General features: G+C 39.6%; 1 protein-coding gene across 2 annotated transcripts in view; it reads right to left on the bottom strand.

Annotated features, from left to right (window-relative positions):
• Positions 1-6352: 6352 nt before the first annotated feature.
• Cngb3 (cyclic nucleotide gated channel subunit beta 3) overlaps positions 6353-20420 on the bottom strand; it is a 249521-nt gene continuing 235453 nt past the window's right edge. The window contains exons 16-18 of one of the 2 annotated variants that reach the window (NM_001271238.1): positions 10473-10619; positions 9748-9922; positions 6353-7377 (exon numbers count right to left, since the gene is read on the bottom strand). In NM_001271238.1, coding sequence (NP_001258167.1) covers positions 7372-7377; positions 9748-9922; positions 10473-10619 — 328 coding nt within the window. In that variant the 3' untranslated portion in view covers positions 6353-7371. The remainder of the gene's footprint in view (positions 7378-9747; positions 9923-10472; positions 10620-20420) is intronic. The other variant, XM_087550433.1, reaches the window with a different exon arrangement.

The following is a 20420-nucleotide window of genomic DNA, read 5'->3' as shown; positions in this document are numbered from 1 at the left end:
TTGGGTATATGCCCAAGAGAGGTATGGCTGGATCATCAGGCAGTTCAATGTCCAATTTTCTGAGGAACCTCCAGACTGATTTCCAGAATGGTTTTACCAGTCTGCAATCCCACCAACAATGGAGGAGTGTTCCTCTTTCTCCACATCCTCGCCAGCATCTGCTGTCACCTGAGTTTTTGATCTTAGCCATTCTCACTGGTGTGAGGTGAAATCTCAGGGTTGTTTTGATTTGCATTTCCCTTATGACTAAAGATGTTGAACATTTCTTTAGGTGTTTCTCAGCCATTCGGCATTCCTCAGCTGTGAATTCTTTGTTTAGCTCTGAACCCCATTTTTTAATAGGGTTATTTGTTTCCCTGCGGTCTAACTTCTTGAGTTCTTTGTATATTTTGGATATAAGGCCTCTATCTGTTATAGGATTGGTAAAGATCTTTTCCCAATCTGTTGGTTGCCGTTTTGTCCTAACCACAGTGTCCTTTGCCTTACAGAAGCTTTGCAGTTTTATGAGATCCCATTTGTTGATTCTTGATCTTAGAGCATAAGCCATTGGTGTTTTGTTCAGGAAATTTTTTCCAGTGCCCATGTGTTCCAGATGCTTCCCTAGTTTTTCTTCTATTAGTTTGAGTGTGTCTGGTTTGATGTGGAGGTCCTTGATCCACTTGGACTTAAGCTTTGTACAGGGTGATAAGCATGGATCGATCTGCATTCTTCTACATGTTGCCCTCCAGTTGAACCAGCACCATTTGCTGAAAATGCTATCTTTTTTCCATTGGATGGTTTTGGCTCCTTTGTCAAAAATCAAGTGACCATAGGTGTGTGGGTTCATTTCTGGGTCTTCAATTCTATTCCATTGGTCTATCTGTCTGTCTCTGTACCAATACCATGCAGTTTTTATCACTATTGCTCTGTAATACTGCTTGAGTTCAGGGATAGTGATTCCCCCTGAAGTCCTCTTATTGTTGAGGATAGCTTTAGCTATCCTGGGTTTTTTGTTATTCCAGATGAATTTGCAAGTTGTTCTGTCTAACTCTTTGAAGAATTGGATTGGTATTTTGATGGGGATTGCATTGAATCTGTAGATTGCTTTTGGTAAAATGGCCATTTTTACTATATTAATCCTGCCAATCCATGAGCATGGGAGATCTTTCCATCTTCTGAGGTCTTCTTCAATTTCTTTCCTCAGTGTCTTGAAGTTCTTATTGTACAGATCTTTTACTTGCTTGGTTAAAGTCACACCGAGGTACTTTATATTATTTGGGTCTATTATGAAGGGTGTCGTTTCCCTAATTTCTTTCTCGGCTTGTTTCTCTTTTGTATAGAGGAAGGCAACTGATTTATTTGAGTTAATTTTATACCCAGCCACTTTGCTGAAGTTGTTTATCAGCTTTAGTAGTTCTCTGGTGGAACTTTTGGGATCACTTAAATATACTATCATGTCGTCTGCAAATAGTGATATTTTGACCTCTTCTTTTCCGATCTGTATCCACTTGATCTCCTTTTGTTGTCTGATTGCTCTGGCTAGAACTTCAAGAACTATATTGAATAAGTAGGGAGAGAGTGGGCAGCCTTGTCTAGTCCCTGATTTTAGTGGGATTGCTTCAAGTTTCTCTCCATTTAGTTTAATGTTAGCAACTGGTTTGCTGTATATGGCTTTTACTATGTTTAGGTATGGGCCTTGAATACCTATTCTTTCCAGGACTTTATCATGAAGGGGTGTTGAATTTTGTCAAATGCTTTCTCAGCATCTAATGAAATGATCATGTGGTTCTGTTCTTTCAGTTTGTTTATATGATGGATCACGTTGATGGTTTTCCTTATATTAAACCATCCCTGCATGCCTGGGATGAAGCCTACTTGATCATGGTGGATGATTGTTTTGATGTGCTCTTGAATTCGGTTTGCCAGAATTTTATTGAGTATTTTTGCGTCGATATTCATAAGGGAAATTGGTCTGAAGTTCTCTTTCTTTGTTGGGTCTTTGTGTGGTTTAGGTATAAGAGTAATTGTGGCTTCATAGAAGGAATTCGGTAGGGCTCCATCTGTTTCAATTTTGTGGAATAGTTTGGATAATATTGGTATAAGGTCTTCTATGAAGGTTTGATAGAATTCTGCACTAAACCCGTCTGGACCTGGGCTCTTTTTGGTTGGGAGACCTTTAATGACTGCTTCTATTTCCTTAGGAGTTATGGGGTTGTTTAACTGGTTTATCTGTTCCTGATTTAACTTCGATACCTGGTATCTGTCTAGGAAATTGTCCATTTCCTGAAGATTTTCAAGTTTTGTTGAATATAGGTTTTTATAGTAAGATCTGATGATTTTTTGAATTTCCTCTGAATCTGTAGTTATGTCTCCCTTTTCATTTCTGATTTTGTTAATTTGGACGCACTCTCTGTGTCCTCTCGTTAGTCTGGCTAAGGGTTTATCTATCTTGTTGATTTTCTCAAAGAACCAACTTTTGGTTCTGTTGATTCTTTCTATGGTCCTTTTTGTTTCTACTTGGTTGATTTCAGCTCTGAGTTTGATTATTTCCTGCCTTCTACTCCTCCTGGGTGTATGTGCTTCTTTTTGTTCTAGAGCTTTTAGGTGTGCTGTCAAGCTTCTGACATATGCTCTTTCCTGTTTCTTTCTGCAGGCACTCAGCGCTATGAGTTTTCCTCTTAGCACAGCTTTCATTGTGTCCCATAAGTTTGGGTATGTTGTACCTTCATTTTCATTAAATTCTAAAAAGTTTTTAATTTCTTTCTTTATTTCTTCCTTGACCAGGTTATCATTGAGTAGAGCATTGTTCAATTTCCACGTATATGTGGGCATTCTTCCCTTATTGTTATTGAAGACCAGTTTTAGGCCGTGGTGGTCCGATAGCACGCATGGGATTATTTCTATCTTTCTGTACCTGTTGAGGCCCGTTTTTTGACCAATTATATGGTCAATTTTGGAGAAAGTACCATGAGGAGCTGAGAAGAAGGTATATCCTTTTGCTTTAGGATAGAATGTTCTATAAATATCCGTTAAGTCCATTTGGCTCATGACTTCTCTTAGTCTGTCTACATCTCTGTTTAATTTCTGTTTCCATGATCTGTCCATTGATGAGAGTGGGGTGTTGAAATCTCCCACTATTATTGTGTGAGGTGCAATGTGTGTTTTGAGCTTTAGTAAGGTTTCTTTTACATATGTAGGTGCCCTTGTATTTGGGGCATAGATATTTAGGATTGAGACTTCATCTTGGTGGATTTTTCCTTTGATGAATATGAAGTGTCCTTCCTTATCTTTTTTGATGACTTTTAGTTGAAAATTGATTTTATTTGATATTAGAATGGCTACTCCAGCTTGCTTCTTCTGACCATTTGCTTGGAAAATTGTTTTCCAGCCTTTCACTCTGAGGTAATGTCTGTCTTTGTCTCTGAGGTGTGTTTCCTGTAGGCAGCAAAATGCAGGGTCCTCGTTCCGTATCCAGTTTGTTAATCTATGTCTTTTTATTGGGGAGTTGAGGCCATTGATATTGAGAGATATTAAGGAATAGTGATTATTGCTTCCCGTTATATTCATATTTGGAAGTGAGGTTATGATTGTGTGCTTTCATTCTCTTTGTTTTGTTGCCAAGATGATTAGTTTCTTGCTTCTAGGGTATAGCTTGCCTCCTTATGTTGGGCTTTACCCTTTATTATCCTTTGTAGTGCTGGATTTGTAGAAAGATATTGTGTAAATTTGGTTTTGTCATGGAATATCTTGGTTTCTCCATCTATGTTAATTGAGAGTTTTGCAGGATACAGTAACCTGGGCTGGCATTTGTGTTCTCTTAGGGTCTGTATGACATCTGTCCAGGATCTTCTGGTCTTTATAGTTTCTGGCGAAAAGTCTGGTGTGATTCTGATAGGTCTGCCTTTATATGTTACTTGACCTTTTTCCCTTACTGCTTTTAATATTCTTTCTTTATTTTGTGCGTTTGGTGTTTTGACAATTATGTGACGGGAGGTGTTTCTTTTCTGGTCCAATCTATTTGGAGTTCTGTAGGCTTCTTGTATGCCTATGGGTATCTCTTTTTTTAGGTTAGGGAAGTTTTCTTCTATGATTTTGTTGAAGATATTTACTGGTCCTTTGAGCTGGGAGTCTTCACTCTCTTCTATACCTATTATCCTTAGGTTTGATCTTCTCATTGAGTCCTGGATTTCCTGTATGTTTTGGACCAGTAGCTTTTTCCGCTTTACATTATCTTTGACAGTTGAGTCAATGATTTCTATGGAATCTTCTGCTCCCGAGATTCTCTCTTCCATCTCTTGAATTCTGTTGGTGAAGCTTGTATCTACAGCTCCCTGTCTTTTCTTTTGATTTTCTATGTCCAGGGTTGTTTCCATGTGTTCTTTCTTGATTGCTTCTATTTCCATTTTTAATTCCCTCAACTGTTTGATTGTGTTTTCCTGGAATTCTTTCAGGGATTTTTGCGATTCCTCTCTGTAGGCTTCTACTTGTTCTCTAAGGGAGTTCTTTATGTCTTTCTTGAAGTCCTCCAGCATCATGATCAAATATGATTTTGAAACTAGGTCTTGCTTTTCTGGTGTGTTTGGATATTCCGTGTTTGCTTTGGTGGGAGAATTGGGCTCCGATGATGCCATGTAGTCTTGGTTTCTGTTGCTTGGGTTCCTGTGCTTGCCTCTCGCCATCAGATTATCTCTAGTGTTACTTTGTTCTGCTATTTCTGACAGTGGCTAGACTGTCCTATAACCTGTGTGTCAGGAGTGCTGTAGACCTGTTTTCCTGTTTTCTTTCAGCCAGTTATGGGGACAGAGTGTTCTGCTTTCGGGCGTGTAGTTTTTCCTCTCTACAGGTCTTCAGCTGTTCCTGTGGGCCTGTGTCTTGAGTTCACCAGGCAGGTTTCTTGCAGGGGAAAAATTGGTCCTACCTGTGGTTCCAAGGCTCAAGTTTGCTCGTGGGGTACTGCCTAAGTCCTCTCCGCTGTGGCAGCAACCGGGAAAATCTGTGCCGCTCCTTCCGGGAGCCTCCGTGCACCAGGGTTTCAGATGACGTTTGGTGTTTTCCTCTGGCGCCTGGATGTGCACAGAGTGCAGTCTCTTCTGGTTTCCCAGGCGTGTCCGCCTCTCTGAAGGTTCAGCTCTCCCTCCCACGGGATTTGGGTGCAGAGAACTGTTTATCCGGTCTGTTTCCTTCAGGTTCCGGCAGTGTCTCAGGCGCAGGGGTCCTGCCGCTCCCGGGCCCTCCCCTACGGGAACCCAGAGGCCTTATACAGTTGCCTCTTGGGCCAGGGATGTGGGCAGGGGTGGGCAGTGTTGGTGGTCTCCTCTGCTCTGCAGCCTCAGGAGTGCCCACCTGATCAGGCGGTGAGGTCTCTCTCCCACGGGGTTTGGGAGCAGAGAGCTGCTGCGGTCCGGGATCCGCCGGTGTTGTACAGTTTTGAGTTAATTTAATTTGTTAAAATCCTCTTCACAACATGATATTACAATAGCCTTCTTCTGGGACTTGAAAACAGCCATATTACACAGAATTCGACATTACATCCTAAAGGCATTCTTTCGAAGGAAATTTTGGGATCATGAGTACTTTCAATACCAGTCTAGCGGTATTGGCCTCTTCCCAGCATGCAATTTCAGTAATTGTCTCAGTGCTGAGTGAAGCCCCAGGACAACTTCCTGAAGTGCACTTAACTAACTTGAAGGTTTTGTAAACTGCTGCGCATATAGTTCTGATAACTGTGACGATATGTCAATCTGACATATACACTATGCATTCCTAATCTTACCATTTTATCCTAAAGTTATAAGCAGCAATAGAAATTCCAATCTGCTATCTTTTGAAGAAAGCAAATGTTTAAGGAAATGTTTAAGAACTACCAACCAAAGAGTACATGTGGCAGGGACTCATGGCTCCAGCTGCATATGTAGCAGAGGATGGCCTTGTTTATGTCACATTAGCCTCTATTAAAATGAAGACAGTCTGCCTCTGCTGTGTGTCTGTTGGGCCATCAGAGTCAGTCTGATGTCCTTTAAGTTACTATGAGGGAAACATTTAAATTTTATTTGGAAAATGATCCATTTTTTTCCCAGCATGTTGCTGCAATCTGATTTTTGCCACAATGTGATGCTGCCAACTGGTTTTGCCATGCGAAATAGCGTTTGCAGTGCCAGTGACATAGGCAAATAAAAATAATCTGTGACGGGAATATAAAGCCCGAGTGACAATTTGTTCAAGTGCAAAAGGATGGTGACTCCATAAGGGAGTGAGACTTCTTTTTATAATAGTTAAGGGGGATTTATATTTTACCTCATGTGCTATCTGTATGGGGTCTTATTCTGGATAAATTGTTAAATTGTGATATGTTTTGGATCAAGTTTTTTTTCTTGCAATGGGCCGATTGAAAAGGAAATCGTCAGTTGGCAGAGTGAGGCTTGAAAGGTTCCGGTAAGATGTTGGATGTCACAGGGGTGAGGCTCTAAGAAGCTGGCGGCACAGTTGTTAGTGAGGGAACTTTGTTTTTGATTCGGCCTTTTGTCTACATGCTAGCTAATCTTGCTAACTGGCATTGGCCTTGAGTGAAAATCACAGTTCTCATTCAGAAGGTTTCATCCATGACGTCAGCCTGTGTCAACATCAGGTGCTGGATTTAGTGACCCAACTTTCTTATTTAAATAGAAACCACTTGATTTATGACCTATTTTATTAAAAAATTCACACTCTTTCACTATACACAAGAAGTAAGATGAGTCTACCCTGGACAGATGAGTCTATTTTAGACATTTGACCAAAGTGTTTTGCCAGAAATTATGTACCACAAAATTGTAAGCAGAAAGGACAGTAAATCACAGGAGCATTAAAATCAAGTTTACTAAGGTGGACCATGGAAATTCACCAGGAAAGAAGAAAAAAAATTACCTCCTGCAGACATTTAAAAGAAATAGCAATTGCTCAAATCTGCTGACAGTGAGTAAGAGGACAGTTTTTAATAATCTTATTGATGAATTCAAAGTCCTGGAAGTGAAGCTAAGGATTTGCCTGGAGTTTCCCAGGGTCCCAGTGAGGTGAGTTTCCCTCATTAATTTAAGCTACAATTTCCAGGAATCTCTTTGGGAATAAGCTAGATTATATTTAAAAGACAATCACTTATTGCTTAGCCTTTCTTTGACTTTGATAATCAGAATCTCTCCCCCAGTCCCAGCATCAGGGGCTATGTTGCTGAAGAATGATTGATAGGCAGGTCGGTTGGGAAAAACTGCCTTTTTAATTGACTGGGGAATTTCCTCCACTGTAATGAAACTTGTTGTGCCTTTTGACCTGTCCAATGGTTTTTATCTTTCTGCTGGCTCTGTTCCTTTATCTTCATATTCTTTTCCTCTTCTTTTTCTTCCTTTGGAGCTTTCACCTTTATTTCTAGAAGAAGACACGATAAAGAAATAGTGTTGTAATCATAACTGTGATACTAGAACCATCACCAAACAGACACGGTCTAAATGAATAAATGAATGAATTAATGAATACAGGAATCGTGTCTACCTTTCTGCTCACTGCCATTCTTTACCAAGTTTCTTGCGTTTAAATGTTTGTTTTATGCTTATTTTTATGGAGTTGACTTTTTAAATGTTTAATTTTAATAAAAATATATATGATATGTAGTAAGGAAAGTTTGGCATCCTTTCCAGTCATGGTGGAACCTTAGGAAGAAACTCATATTTCTTTTCTTGCTTAATCTTGTTCATAAGCACTTGAGCTATTGTTTCTTAATTTACCTGTGTATGTGTTGGTATATGTGTGTGTGTGTGTGTGTTTGTGTGTTTATGTGTGCTTGTGTGTGTTTGTATGCATGTGTTTGTGTGTGTGTGTGTTTGTATGTACGTGTTTGTGTGCGTGTGTGTGCGTGTGTAGGTTCATATGCCACGGCATCCATGTGGAAGGTGGAGGAGAATTTGACTGTATGGATTCATCTTCCACCATATAGATATTAGATTGAACTCAGGTTGGCAGACTGGGCAGCAGGTGCGTTTAGCCATCTCTCCAGCCCCATGCTATTGGTTTGAAACGAGTCCTGTTTATTAGTATTACTGTAGAAATATCACATATTTAGCACATGTGCTTCTTGGGCAAAATTATTATTTTTAGGTTGCTGTAAATGAGGCACTTGGTTTACATTGTACCCTTAATATTCACCATGGTGGTTCTGTGTAGAATACCTAAAGATCTGACTTTTAGAATCTTCAAAAGATGATTTTTTTTTTGCAACATTTGTTTTTCCCATTTTCTTGCTGAGAGGTTCATGGTTACTCATTTCTAACAGTGTTGGAGACAGCATGACAACTAACTTCAGGAGCCTGAATACCTCTTCAATTTCTCAATTCCTGTGCACACAGATTTACTATGATCGTCAAAGAAAGCCAGAAACAGTGGAAGGAGGGGAAGCAGCATGCTTTCCCTGTCTTTACATTCAATGGAATTACCAGGTGACTAGGTGTAATTCCGAATGTTGATTAACAGTCTGCACCCTAGTTCACTGGGATCTAATCTAACATCATTGACTGGGTCTATTTATGCCACAGATGCCTTGATGAAATCTGTAGGGTTATTTTTGTCTTTACATGTTTTCTTAAATGTGAGCGTATTGTTTCCTGGCATGTTTTTGACATGGTTTATATATTTACCTTTTTATGTGTATGTATTTGTTACCATGTATTGTGAAAAGTCCCCTTTTGGGACTGTTGTAGAAACTTTTACGAAGTAGTGTTGAGCCTTGTTTGGGGGAAAAAAGTCTCTAGATGTGGGCCCTGAGGTTTTGTAGCTTGGTTCCTCCTCCAGTTTACTCTCTGCTTCCTGATTGGGGATATTGCTGTGACCATTTGGTCTCCTTCTCTTGCCACTGTGACTTCCCTACTGGAACTACTTTATCAAGTTACACCAGACTAGCAAATAAAATCATGGCTTCTAGGAGAAATACCAGGCCAACTTCCTGTGAGTCTTAGACCAGACCTTTTTTGTTTTTATCAGCTGATCAATATATAACTTTATTAATTGTATGTTTTTCTTTAGAAATACATGATTTAATGTAACAAATTAACCCAATGAATTATGCATTCCCACACTGAGCTCATATATAATTTGACTGTAACAACTAGCCTGTGTGAAGATTATATAATACTCTACTTCCTCTCTCAGTGACACCGTAAAATTTTGTACTTAAGAAGTCTGGACAGTACTAGAGTATTGAACTTAGTACAACGAAGTAAAAATAATTTAAAAATTCAGAACTACAAGCTAAAACAAACAAACAAAACAAAACAAAACACCATAAGGACAAACAGAAGGCTTTGGGTCGTTTGTTTGCATAAGAGCTGGAAGAAGAAAGAGACATAAACTTGAGGTGAACTTAGGAGATAGAACACCTACCAGATTTCCTCCTTTTATTTTTTCTTTCATATTTTGTATGTCACGACTGACACAAAAAATGCGTTGATTTGGGGGGGGGGGTACCAATAAGTTATAGTAAGGTTATTTACACATATAGAGTTCATGAGCAGTTAAGTTTGAGTATATTTATGAATACATACGTGAATCTAAATTGAACCAGTGGTGATTTCATGTAATGATAATAACATTTAAATAATAAATGGCAATCTAAAGCACAATTGTTAGTGTTAGATTCATCCAAATTTCCTCCGTTTCTGAACTAAAGCTGGCCTGGATGTGTGCCTTGTGGCACTCTCCACTCCTCCTGTGAGCCTCCCTGTCCCTGCCTCAGGTCAGCCTTGTTACCTGAGTGGTTTGTTTTCTCTTTCCTTTAAGGAGTCTTCCAAGGTCCACCTTTCCTGTGTTTCCCAGGAGGACTTTAAGCATTCGTGGTGTCTCTTCTTTTGGTGGGAAAAGAAAGGCAGGTCTTGTTCTTGGAGGGATTGCCTGTGTGTTCTTTCCCTTCTGGCTTAAAAGAACTCTGGTGACAGGAAGAACATTGTTTTGGTAGTTCTGTGACAGCTTCAAGAGTCTCCCTGAAAAGCGCTAAATTTTTTGCCCCTGAGTTTTCAGTGGGCACTCACTTTCACTTTGGGGTATATTTTTCTTTTTTCTTTTAAATAATATTAAATTTTTAAAATTTTATTTTATTGTTTTTTAGTTATTCACTTTACATCCTGCTCAATGGCCCCTGCAGGTCACCCATCACACAATCCATCCCCATTTCCCTTCCCCTTCTCCTCAGAGCCAGTGTGGGCCACCCTAGGTATCCGCCCCACCTTGGCACTTCAAGTCTTTATGTTGCTAGGCATTGGGGAAAGCTGTTATTTCATATAACACAATTACCTTCATCTTAGATTTTATAGAGAAAAATCTAACTTTCTCCACCTTAATCTCTACATATAGCACCTCACTCTGTAGTTCCATTTGGCCTGGGACTTACTCCAATCCTCCTGCCTCAGCCTTCTAAGTGCTGGGACACTATGCACGCACTATTACACCTGCTTCTGTGAGGGCTTGAAAGGTCATACTTGGCTTTCTTCATGAGAAGCTTTTTAGAAGTTGGATAATGCAGCAAAATTTCCTGGAGAGTCTTTTTGTCCAGAGTTAAAAGATTGGCAAACCCGTGGGCCACCACATCCGCTGTCCGGCGGTTTCCTCCTCCTTTTGCCAGAAGGCTGTGAGACATGAAAGCAGGTTTTCAGTCACTGGTTTCACTCACCCTCCATTCATTTCACTCTTTTTAAAAATCTCAAACAGAACTACAAATTTAATTATTCAGTTATAGATTTTAGACTTGGTATCACAAGGCTAGTTTGTAAGATGTCGATTTACTGTCAACATAGTAAGTCCTTCCCAATGGGAAATACAGAATCTTCAGCAAACTGTGTGTGTTTGCTGTCACATGGTTCATCTTAAATTACGACACAATCTAGAATCACTTGGGAAAGGGAATCTTAGTGAGACGTTGTCTAGTGATGAATTATCTTGACTATAGAGATCAGAAGACTTGCTCTTTGTGGGCGGCATCATTCTCTGAGCATCGGATCCTCCATTTTATTAAGAGACCTGAACACTCGCAGGCATGTGTTTATTGCTCTCTAGTCTTGACCTCAGCTTTGGCATAACTAGTTGCTTTAAGTTTCTGCTGCCTGGACTTCCCTGCAATGATGGGCTGCTGTATGGAATGTGAACCAAACCATACCCTTTCTTCCTTGAGTGCTGTTGACAAGATACACACACACACACACACACACACACACACACACACACACACACACATATCTCATGACAGCAGGAAGCAAAACTAAGAAAACATTTCACTTTAAGCACTCTGCACACTAAAGACACCTTAAAGATAGAGTCATCCACTGCAAATATTTTAAAAGCCCTCTCCCCAAAGAAATTTTGGAAGATAGCTGTGTTACATACTTCTTCTACTGAGAACTATACTTCAAAAATATTTTTAAATAGGTAACAACGATTACAATCCTTCATGCCCAGTGTTTATCTGGTCTACTATTTAGGGGAAAACACTTCGCTAGAAACTTAGCCCTGCTGAGGAAGGAGGTTTTCCCTAGTGCAGCCCTTCCGGCCCTTTTCATTTATCTCAGGGATGGAAAGCAAAACAAATCCTGTAAGGCCTTAGCTCACACATACTTCAAAAGGTGGAGACTCGATCCTGTGACTGTCGATGATTTCCTCCCCTCTGTTCTTTGTCCCAATAGGACTCCTATGCAATAGCGTGATTGCAATGGAAACAGATAACCCCTCTGAGGAAGAATACTTAAGGAAGTGTGGTCATGAAGAGAGAAAAAGGAGAGAGCGCAAGAGTGTGGAACCTTTGTCACCTGCAGCTCTGACAAACAGCCATACCACAGCTCCCTGCCAGAGCTGCTTGAAACCTAATGTTAAGTGTTCATCTACCTCACTTCTCATTACCCCATTTCTAGCTTCCAGCAGAGACAATTAAAGCAGTTACAAATTACATACCTAAGCACATACGAGAAACAGAAGAGATGACGCAGGTGTTAGAATTCACAGACAGAAAAGTTTAAAAACTGGAATTGATACAGTAAGGAATATAACGAAAAGGGGAATCATGCACGAACAAGTATATAATATAGACAGATGAAAAGTCAAAGACTATAAAAGAAATGCAAGACATAAAAAATGCTGTAACAGAGAGGAAGAATGCTTCTGATGGATCCAGCACCACGTTGCCCAGGGAAGAAGCAGTGAACTTAAATAGAAGCCTTCCAGACTGGCACACAAAAGGAACAAGTAGAACTATACTACATACACAGAGAACAAGGGATCACTTTGAAATATGAGACATATACCTAACTGGAAGACCAGAAGGAGACAAAAGAAAGGGGGAGCAAAAACATTTCAGGCATAATATTCAAGAACTTTCCAAAACTAATGCCAAACACCCAAACTACAGAAGCTGAGAGCTTGGATAACATCGATAGGGATAAATAATTAGTGCATTTCTCAGCCCTCACCAGAGACACTCTCTTCTGTAGTAGATTGCTATTGATACGAAGATTCATAATTGGTCAGTGTGCAGGGACTAAGAGATTATGGAGCACACAGCTATAAATATATACCCCCTAAGTTTAGGAATTAAGAAGGGGCAAATGTAGTGAATATTTTTAGTAAAACAGTGTTTGGAGGACATGACAGGACCAGTGCATACATGACCTCTCAGTGGCTATGACTGGATGCATAAGCCAGCAAAAATCCCAGCTTGGATGAGGAGGAGTTCATGAACTCCCACTCATAGATGAGGACTTAAAGGCAACTGCTGCCTAGCGGCAGAGGAAGAGTCAGGTTCTTTTAGGTATGTGGTCTCTGAGATGTTATTCAGTCTCCAGTAGATGGCCCCATACTCATGCACATACAGGCAGCAGTAAGAAGACTCAGCAGGTTTAAAACAAAGCACATGAAGTTGGGAGTGGAAAATGGGGAGGGCTGTAGGAAGGGGCCTGGATGGAGGTTAATTTGGTCAATAAATTATGTGCATGTATGAACATGTAAACAATAAAAAGGTAAAATAAATGATAAATATAACAAAGGAAATGAGCGAATAAATACTCCTCAACTACTCGTAGCATGTCATATTCAAACAACAAGAAACCAAAGACAAAGAATAAATCGCGAAAGAATGTAAAACAGGAAATACTTTGAGCTACATGTAGACCAGGACCACTGTAGATTTCACCACTGTAGATTTACCCCAAAGCAATCTCATCTCTAGACAGTGGAGTGAAATATTCAATGGTGAAAGAAAAGTCTATGGTCTGCAGTTCTATGTTTAGTGAAAGTATTCTTCAGAAGTAAAGGAGAAATAAAAGTTTCCTCAAATGAACAAAAACTGAGGGGATTCTTTCCTAAGAGACATACCCTGCAGGAAATGCTCAAAGAATTCCCAAGGAGAAAAAAAAAAATCAAAAGCAAAAACAAAACATAGATCAGAAACTCACGTCTCCATAGAAAAAGAGAGCACACTGGGAGAGGAATAAATGAAGGGAAAGAAAACGTATTTCTCTTCTTATGTAAGAGACGATTACTTGAGAGACAAACTAGCAGTGCGTGTGTGTTTAATAACAGAATATGGGCAAGTGAATGGTAGTGTCTCAAGGTGGGCAAGGAGGAACTGTGATAAGGGGGACTGTACACATCAAGTATTAACTGAAGGCAAGCTTAGGCCTAGCTTAAAATATACATGAACACTTTAGGGAAAGAATTTGTTTGTTTGTTTTTTAATGATTCTTTGTGTTTTCATTTTTGAGGTTGGGCATTACTGGGTACCTGTGGCTGGCTTTGACTCCTACACTATGAATGGGTAACTAGGGTTAGAGATATGCACAGGCTAAGAATAATTCTTATGTTAAGAAAGGAGAGAAACAGGAATCATGGGAAATGCTCAGCTGAAGCTGAGTTGGATTGGGTACTTGGCATATAATCTAAGCATTTGGGATGCTTCCGCAGGACCACGAGTTCTAGGTCAGCCAGATCAGTACTGTACATAACAGTACATTGTCTCCAAACAACCTCAAAAGTAAAGCAAGAAACAAACACCAAAGCAAAAGGAAAAAGGCGAGGAAGAGGACCTAATGTTAAGTTGGCCACTTAACTCCACCTAACAGTGAAGCTGGGGGCTGGGAAAGGAAGGCTAGGGTTCTCCAAACCACTGTAAAGCTAAACTACTCCTTCAGGACAAGATATGCATATTTAGAATCCTTCATTGTGACTGGGTTAGTGCATGGTTACTTTAGTCAGTGACTGCTTTTGCCAGAGAATACAAAAGGAACACATTTGATTGCATCCCTCTATATGTCTATGTAGCATTCCATGCATTAACATTTGTATGTATGATCTATCTACCCAGTTAGCTAGCTATCATCTATCATTTTACTAACTCATCTTCCCAGGTTTCTATCTGCCTTCCTGCTTGTCTATTAAGTGGAAGAACATGGGTTCAATAAGGTAGTTTTCATTCACACTCCTGTGGTTTTTAATACAGAGTAATCAAGTAGTTAGGCAGGGCAGGATGTCATTGGGGAGCTTAATCTACACCCAGAGAACCTCTGTGAGCATGCCAGACTATGCAAGAGCGGAAATAACATATTTAAATGTCAGGCTATTTTGAGAGTTCTCAAGCTTTAATTAAACTTGCCTACAGGTTGCACGTTTGGAGTGCTTGATGAGTTTCTGAACGGAAGAAATAGTATGTCTGCCAGATGGATTTTGCCCAAACTCTCTCAGCAATGTTTTAAATAGCATCTTTTTTCCCTCTTATCCACAAAATGCTTCCCCAGCAGTCCATGGGTGGAAAGTTTTACTCACTAAATTGCTTAGTAAGAAGGCTCCTCCCTTAATAGCCACAGTTTCATGTAGAGTTTCCTAAAGACTCCATACCAGAGGACAAAGAGTTGATGCTACAGTTAAATGTCTCCGGGTTAAAAAGAAGCTTGCACTGAGTAATACTTGAGGAAATAAAGGAATTCATTCTAATCCTGGACTGTTCATTGCCGTTACCTTAGATAGCTCAAGGACTTTTTTTTGATCTTCTGTTCATCCATGGAACTATTAAACCCCACAGTGTATTCAGACAATGAGAGAGAATGGAAGAGACACACCATCATAGGTCATAATGGCCTATGACCATTATGTGAAAAGGGTGCAGGATTAAGAACCAAATCACCACTTCATATATCCATTTATGAAATATTACTAATCACTTTTGCTGAAAACAGAAACCTCTTTTTTTCTGTGTGGGAAACTGACTATGGCAATCAGTTATGAAGAAGTTTCAACCAGGGAGATTCTTGATTTTTTTAAAAATGATTTAACTTATTTATTTTACATCCTGATCACAGCTTCCCCCTCCCTCTCCTGTCCTCTCAGTCCCTCCCTCTCACCTCCTTAATGAATTCTTTTTTTTCATCTTTATTAACTTGAGTATTTCTCATTTACATTTCGATTATTATTCCCCTTCCCGGTTTCTGGGCCAACATCCCCTTAACCTTCCCCATCCCCTTCTCTATGGGTGTTACCCTCCCCATCCTTCCCCCATTACCACCCTCCCCAGAACAATCACATTCACTGGGGGGTTCAGTCTTGGCAGGACTAAGGGCTTCCCCTTCCACTGGTGCTCTTACTAGGCTATTCATTGCTACCTATGCAGTTGGAGTCCAGGGTCAGTACATGTATAGTCTTTTGTCACACGCCCAACGTCTCGCCAGTAAGAACGACGCGCAGCAACAGGATTCTTCTGCGAACAAGCCTTTACTGTACAGCTCTCTTGAACAGGGACAGGGGACCAAGAGCAGCAAAGTCGCTTGCCTTATATACACAACAGTATGCTAATAACCTCTCAGGGATTGGTGGGGCACGGGTCACCCCACTATCACCCCACTACTTGTCCTCCAGGGATTGGCGGAGAATGAATCACCTCACTAGCATGGTACCGCCCCTCATTAGCATATTAACAGCCAACTGACACCAGGTGCAAAAACCACACATGTGCAGTACCGTTGTTCACCACTGGAGGGCGCCCTACATCTCATTATCGTAGGCCGCCCTAGCAAGGGGACAAGCCTGCACATGCGTGGTAAGTTGTTGGCATCCAGACGAGGCTGGATGTCGGCGCCATCTTTGTTTCGCCGCGCCGCTCCCTATAGTCTTTGGGTAGTGGCTTAGTCCCTGGAAGCTCTGGTTGCTTGGCATTGTTGTTCATATGGGGTTTCAAGCCCCTTCAAGCTCTTTCAGACCTTTCTAAGATTTCTTCAACGGGGGTACCGTTCTCAGTTCAGTGGTTTAATGATGGCATTCGCCTCTGTATTTGCTGTATTCTGGCTGTGTCTCTCAGGAGAGATCTGCATCCGGTTCCTGTTGGCCTGCACTTCTTTGCTTCATCCATCTTATCTAGTTTGGTGGCTGTATATGTATGGACCACATGTGGGGCAGGCTCTGAATGGGTGTTCCTTCTGCCTCTGTTCTAAACTTTGCCTCCCTATTCCCTGCAAGGGTGTTCTTGTTCCCCTTTTAAAGAAGGAGTGAAGCATTCACATTTTGATCATCCGTCTTGAGTTTCATGTGTTCTGTGCATCTAGGGTAATTCAAGCATTTGTTAATATCCACTTATCAATGAGTGCATACCATGTGTGTTTTTCTGTGATTGGGTTACCTCACTCAGGATGATATTTTCCAGTTCCATCCATTTGCCTATGAATTCTTTTTTTTTTTTTTTTTGGTTCTTTTTTTCGGAGCTGGGGATCGAACCCAGGGCCTTGCGCTTCCTAGGTAAGCGCTCTACCACTGAGCTAAATCCCCAGCCCCTGCCTATGAATTCTTAACCCTCGTTTGTTATATGTGATTACACATTCAGAGGTAGGTTCAGGAACTGAAGTAGTTCTGTGAGTCTATCAGTCTGCAACTAACTTAAACACATACATAAACACACACACACACACACACACACACACACACACACACACACCTGTTGCCCATTTTTTGACATTCATGTATTAGGAAAACACCCCTAAATTGATACATTAATAGTATTTGGAAGTGGAACCTTGGTGAGCTAATGAGGTCACCAGGGCGGGGCATCCATTAGAATAAGAAGCTTCCAGTAGGGTGTGATATCACACATTTAAATAGCACCAGGGAGATAGAGTATTGTGAGTTGCAAAGTAGCCTGCTGTACACAGTGAGTTCAAGGTTAGCCATCACTACATAGTGAGAGCTTGTCTCAAAAGAAAATTAGAAAAAAAAGTGCTTTCTAATGAGCACCAACATGCTTGCTCTCTCATCATGTGATACCTTGGCCATCGTATGATTAGAGCTCTCAGCAGATGCTACTACTAAGACTTCACTGCTTGGGAAGAGCTTTAGAGAACTAAGAGGCAAAATGAATTTCTGTTCCTTGCAAGTATTCCAGGTTTGGGAATTTTGTTACAATAAAAAAAAAAAAAGACTAAGATTCGTCATTACACCGTATGTAACTATGTTCACATTCACATTTACATTTGGTATATATCCTAACATCTTAAACTGTGGCCTATGACCCTATATTTGGTCCCATGACTGAATTGAATGGTTGTGAAAATTTGATAGCCAAAAATGTTTTCTTATCACACAACACCAATTAATTGAAAACCAAACAGAAAATATATCAATCACATAACTTTACTGGTCAGGCCATGCAATACTGACAAGTGCTTGCCAGCAACATCTCTGTTGGATTCAAAGCAAAATTGTATGTTCTGAAATGGCATGTTTTAACTGCTTGAAGTTTTATGCGCCTATCAAAATATAAGAATTAAAAACCAGAAAACATCATTACTACCATCATTTCTAAGTATTTAAGAATCAAATTAGTAGTATCTTTGAATTACATTGGAATATTTGATTAAAAATTGCTGTTTGAGTTGTATAAAAATTGTTCAATGAATATGGAATTGGACAGAATTTTCAAGAATTCTTAGAATATTCATAAACACATTTTGTCATTTTATGTTATGTATTGCTGTAAATCTTCACTCTCAAGCACTTATGAATATAGAGTTACAATATTTATCAACTCTGAAACCAGTGTAGAGGCTCTCTGTGTTATGGTATCAAATATTCAGCCAGGATTTAATGTTACTTTGGAATAAACAAGAACAAGAACATTTACTTCACAAATATGAAAATGTGCCTCTACTTTCATAAATAGTAAACATTATATGTATAACAAAGAACTGTTTGTTTTAGCATAGGTGATATTTTACAATATTTAAACAGTAGGTAACTGAGGTTCAGGGAAACTGAAAACGTAGACCAAAGATATATTCATATAACTAGACCACATTATTTACTTATTTGGGCTTTCTCAAGACATTCTTACCAAAAAGTCTAATTGCAGATAACCAAAAAGATGATGAATTAATATACTAAGTATAAAGACATTCAGTTTTGTTTGTTTTTCAATTCAAAACTGTGAATGGTAGTGCATGCTGGTAATCTTAGCAGTTAGAGACTAAAGGCAAGTGGATCTTTGTGAGTTTGAGGCCAACTTGATCAACACAGAGAATCCTATGCCTGCAAGGATTGCAAAGTGAGACCCTGTCTAAATAAATAATATTTTATGATTTCCAGTAAACATTTCATGTTTATACTTATTTTGTATACCTACATACATTTGGTGGTGTAAAAGAGTCATAGGCTAAAGGGTAGAAAAATTGTAAGAGGTCTTGGCATATACACTGTGCACATGTATGTGTGTGCAAGTATATGTTTTTGAGTAAGCGCGATAATATGTAGATAGTCATTAGTCGTTTACTTATTTCAAGCTTTGTATCAGGAATGCCACACATGAAATTACAAATTGTGTGCTGAACAAAGTCCAGTGTGGTTGGAGATCCCTGAATTTGTGCAGTATACAACCTACCCAGCTCTCTCTTGCAGAATAGCTGTATTTAGGAGTACTCATAGGGGAAACATACTACAAAGAGCAGACACTGAATGTAGAAACATAAGGAAAACAGTAGGAACAAGTCAAAGTTATGTAAAGGTTAAACTTTGCCACATGTTTTTAAAAATTTCACATTAAATCGTTTATACTATAATTATTATTTTTTTTTTTGTAGAGAAGCAGAGTTATCTCCCGAAGGACTTAATAAAACGTCCACCCTGTGAAGTGATAGATGGAGCCATATTCTCTGAATCAGATACAAGGGTGTGTAGAATAGAATATCAGTGGTAGCACGATATTTCAAACACAATTCAGTAAGAGTACTATGCTAGGTAGAGCACAATCACTCAGAACAGAGCATTCTAGAAACCCAACTCTATTCATGTTGCTCTGCAATTATTCCTGAGACCACTTACAATATTTTGAGAACTAATAATTTTCAAGCACTTCCTTTGATGGGATTATCTCTTTATTAGTCCAATTCTGGAGATTGAATCCAGGACCTTAAAGGAGTTTGCTAAGTAAGAAATCTACCTCTGAACTACAGATCCAACTCACTACTGAGCTTTGATAAGTAGGTTGTGGTGTATGAGATCACATATAAATAAATATTCTATTGCATGGAATCCTTCAGGAAAAGATACAGAACTCAGTATAAAATCAAAAAGGGAAAAACCCTAAAAGAACACGTAGACATGACATACACCATAATGAGCTGGTTGCAAAGGTACAAAGAGGATCAACAGCAGCCTCAAGCTCTTTGTAGCTAGGAGAAGAGCAAGTGTGTTTGAAGACAGTGGGACTAGCAAATGTTAATACTGTTGATGGCAGGAGCATTCCTAGTTAACATTATCCAATGCTTACTGTGAGTCAGAGAACTTCACGAGTTGTTCTGTGAATTAATCCAATCAATGCTTTAGAGTCCTGTATGGCACTTGTGCACCACTGTGGCCATATTTGGTGGAGGAAAAAGGAGCAGTTTCAGACAAGTACTTTCAAACAAAACTTACCCACAAGTCTTGGCATGAGGTGTAAAATTAGTCGGCTCTCTTACACAACTCAGAAATATATCAGCTTTGATAACTACAGGAAACAGAAATGTTTCTAAAATAAAGACTTTCCTAGTCTTAAATGTATTTTCTCATGTATTTCCTACAATAGAAATAAAACTAATTCTAAATGTCATGTGTGAGAAAGCATCATCTCCATTGTTGAGTGACTAAAACTTTCAAATATTTGTTCTCATTAAGCAAATTTCCAGCTGAGCTATATTTGGGGACAGGAGCTCTGATCACCTCTGGACTTTTCCCGAGATGTTGTTAATCTTGTCAGGAAACACTTTGTTCCCTGACAACTTTCCAACTTGACTAAGAATACATTCTCACAAAACTTTTGCTGGTGAGCAAACATCAGAGGATGTTCTGGGGTCACCTCTGCCTGGGTGTCTTGCTCTTTGCAGAAGCTTTGATATTCATCAAGGACATGCTAAATAGCAAGCACATAGTAGCCT

The sequence above is a fragment of the Rattus norvegicus genome, chromosome 5, assembly GCF_021556685.1.
Source record: "Rattus norvegicus strain SHRSP/BbbUtx chromosome 5, alternate assembly SHRSP_T2T, whole genome shotgun sequence".
Taxonomy (NCBI): Eukaryota; Metazoa; Chordata; class Mammalia; order Rodentia; family Muridae; genus Rattus; species Rattus norvegicus.
The sequence above is the reverse complement of the archived record's forward strand: the minus strand, read 5'-3'. Positions and strand labels throughout refer to the sequence as shown.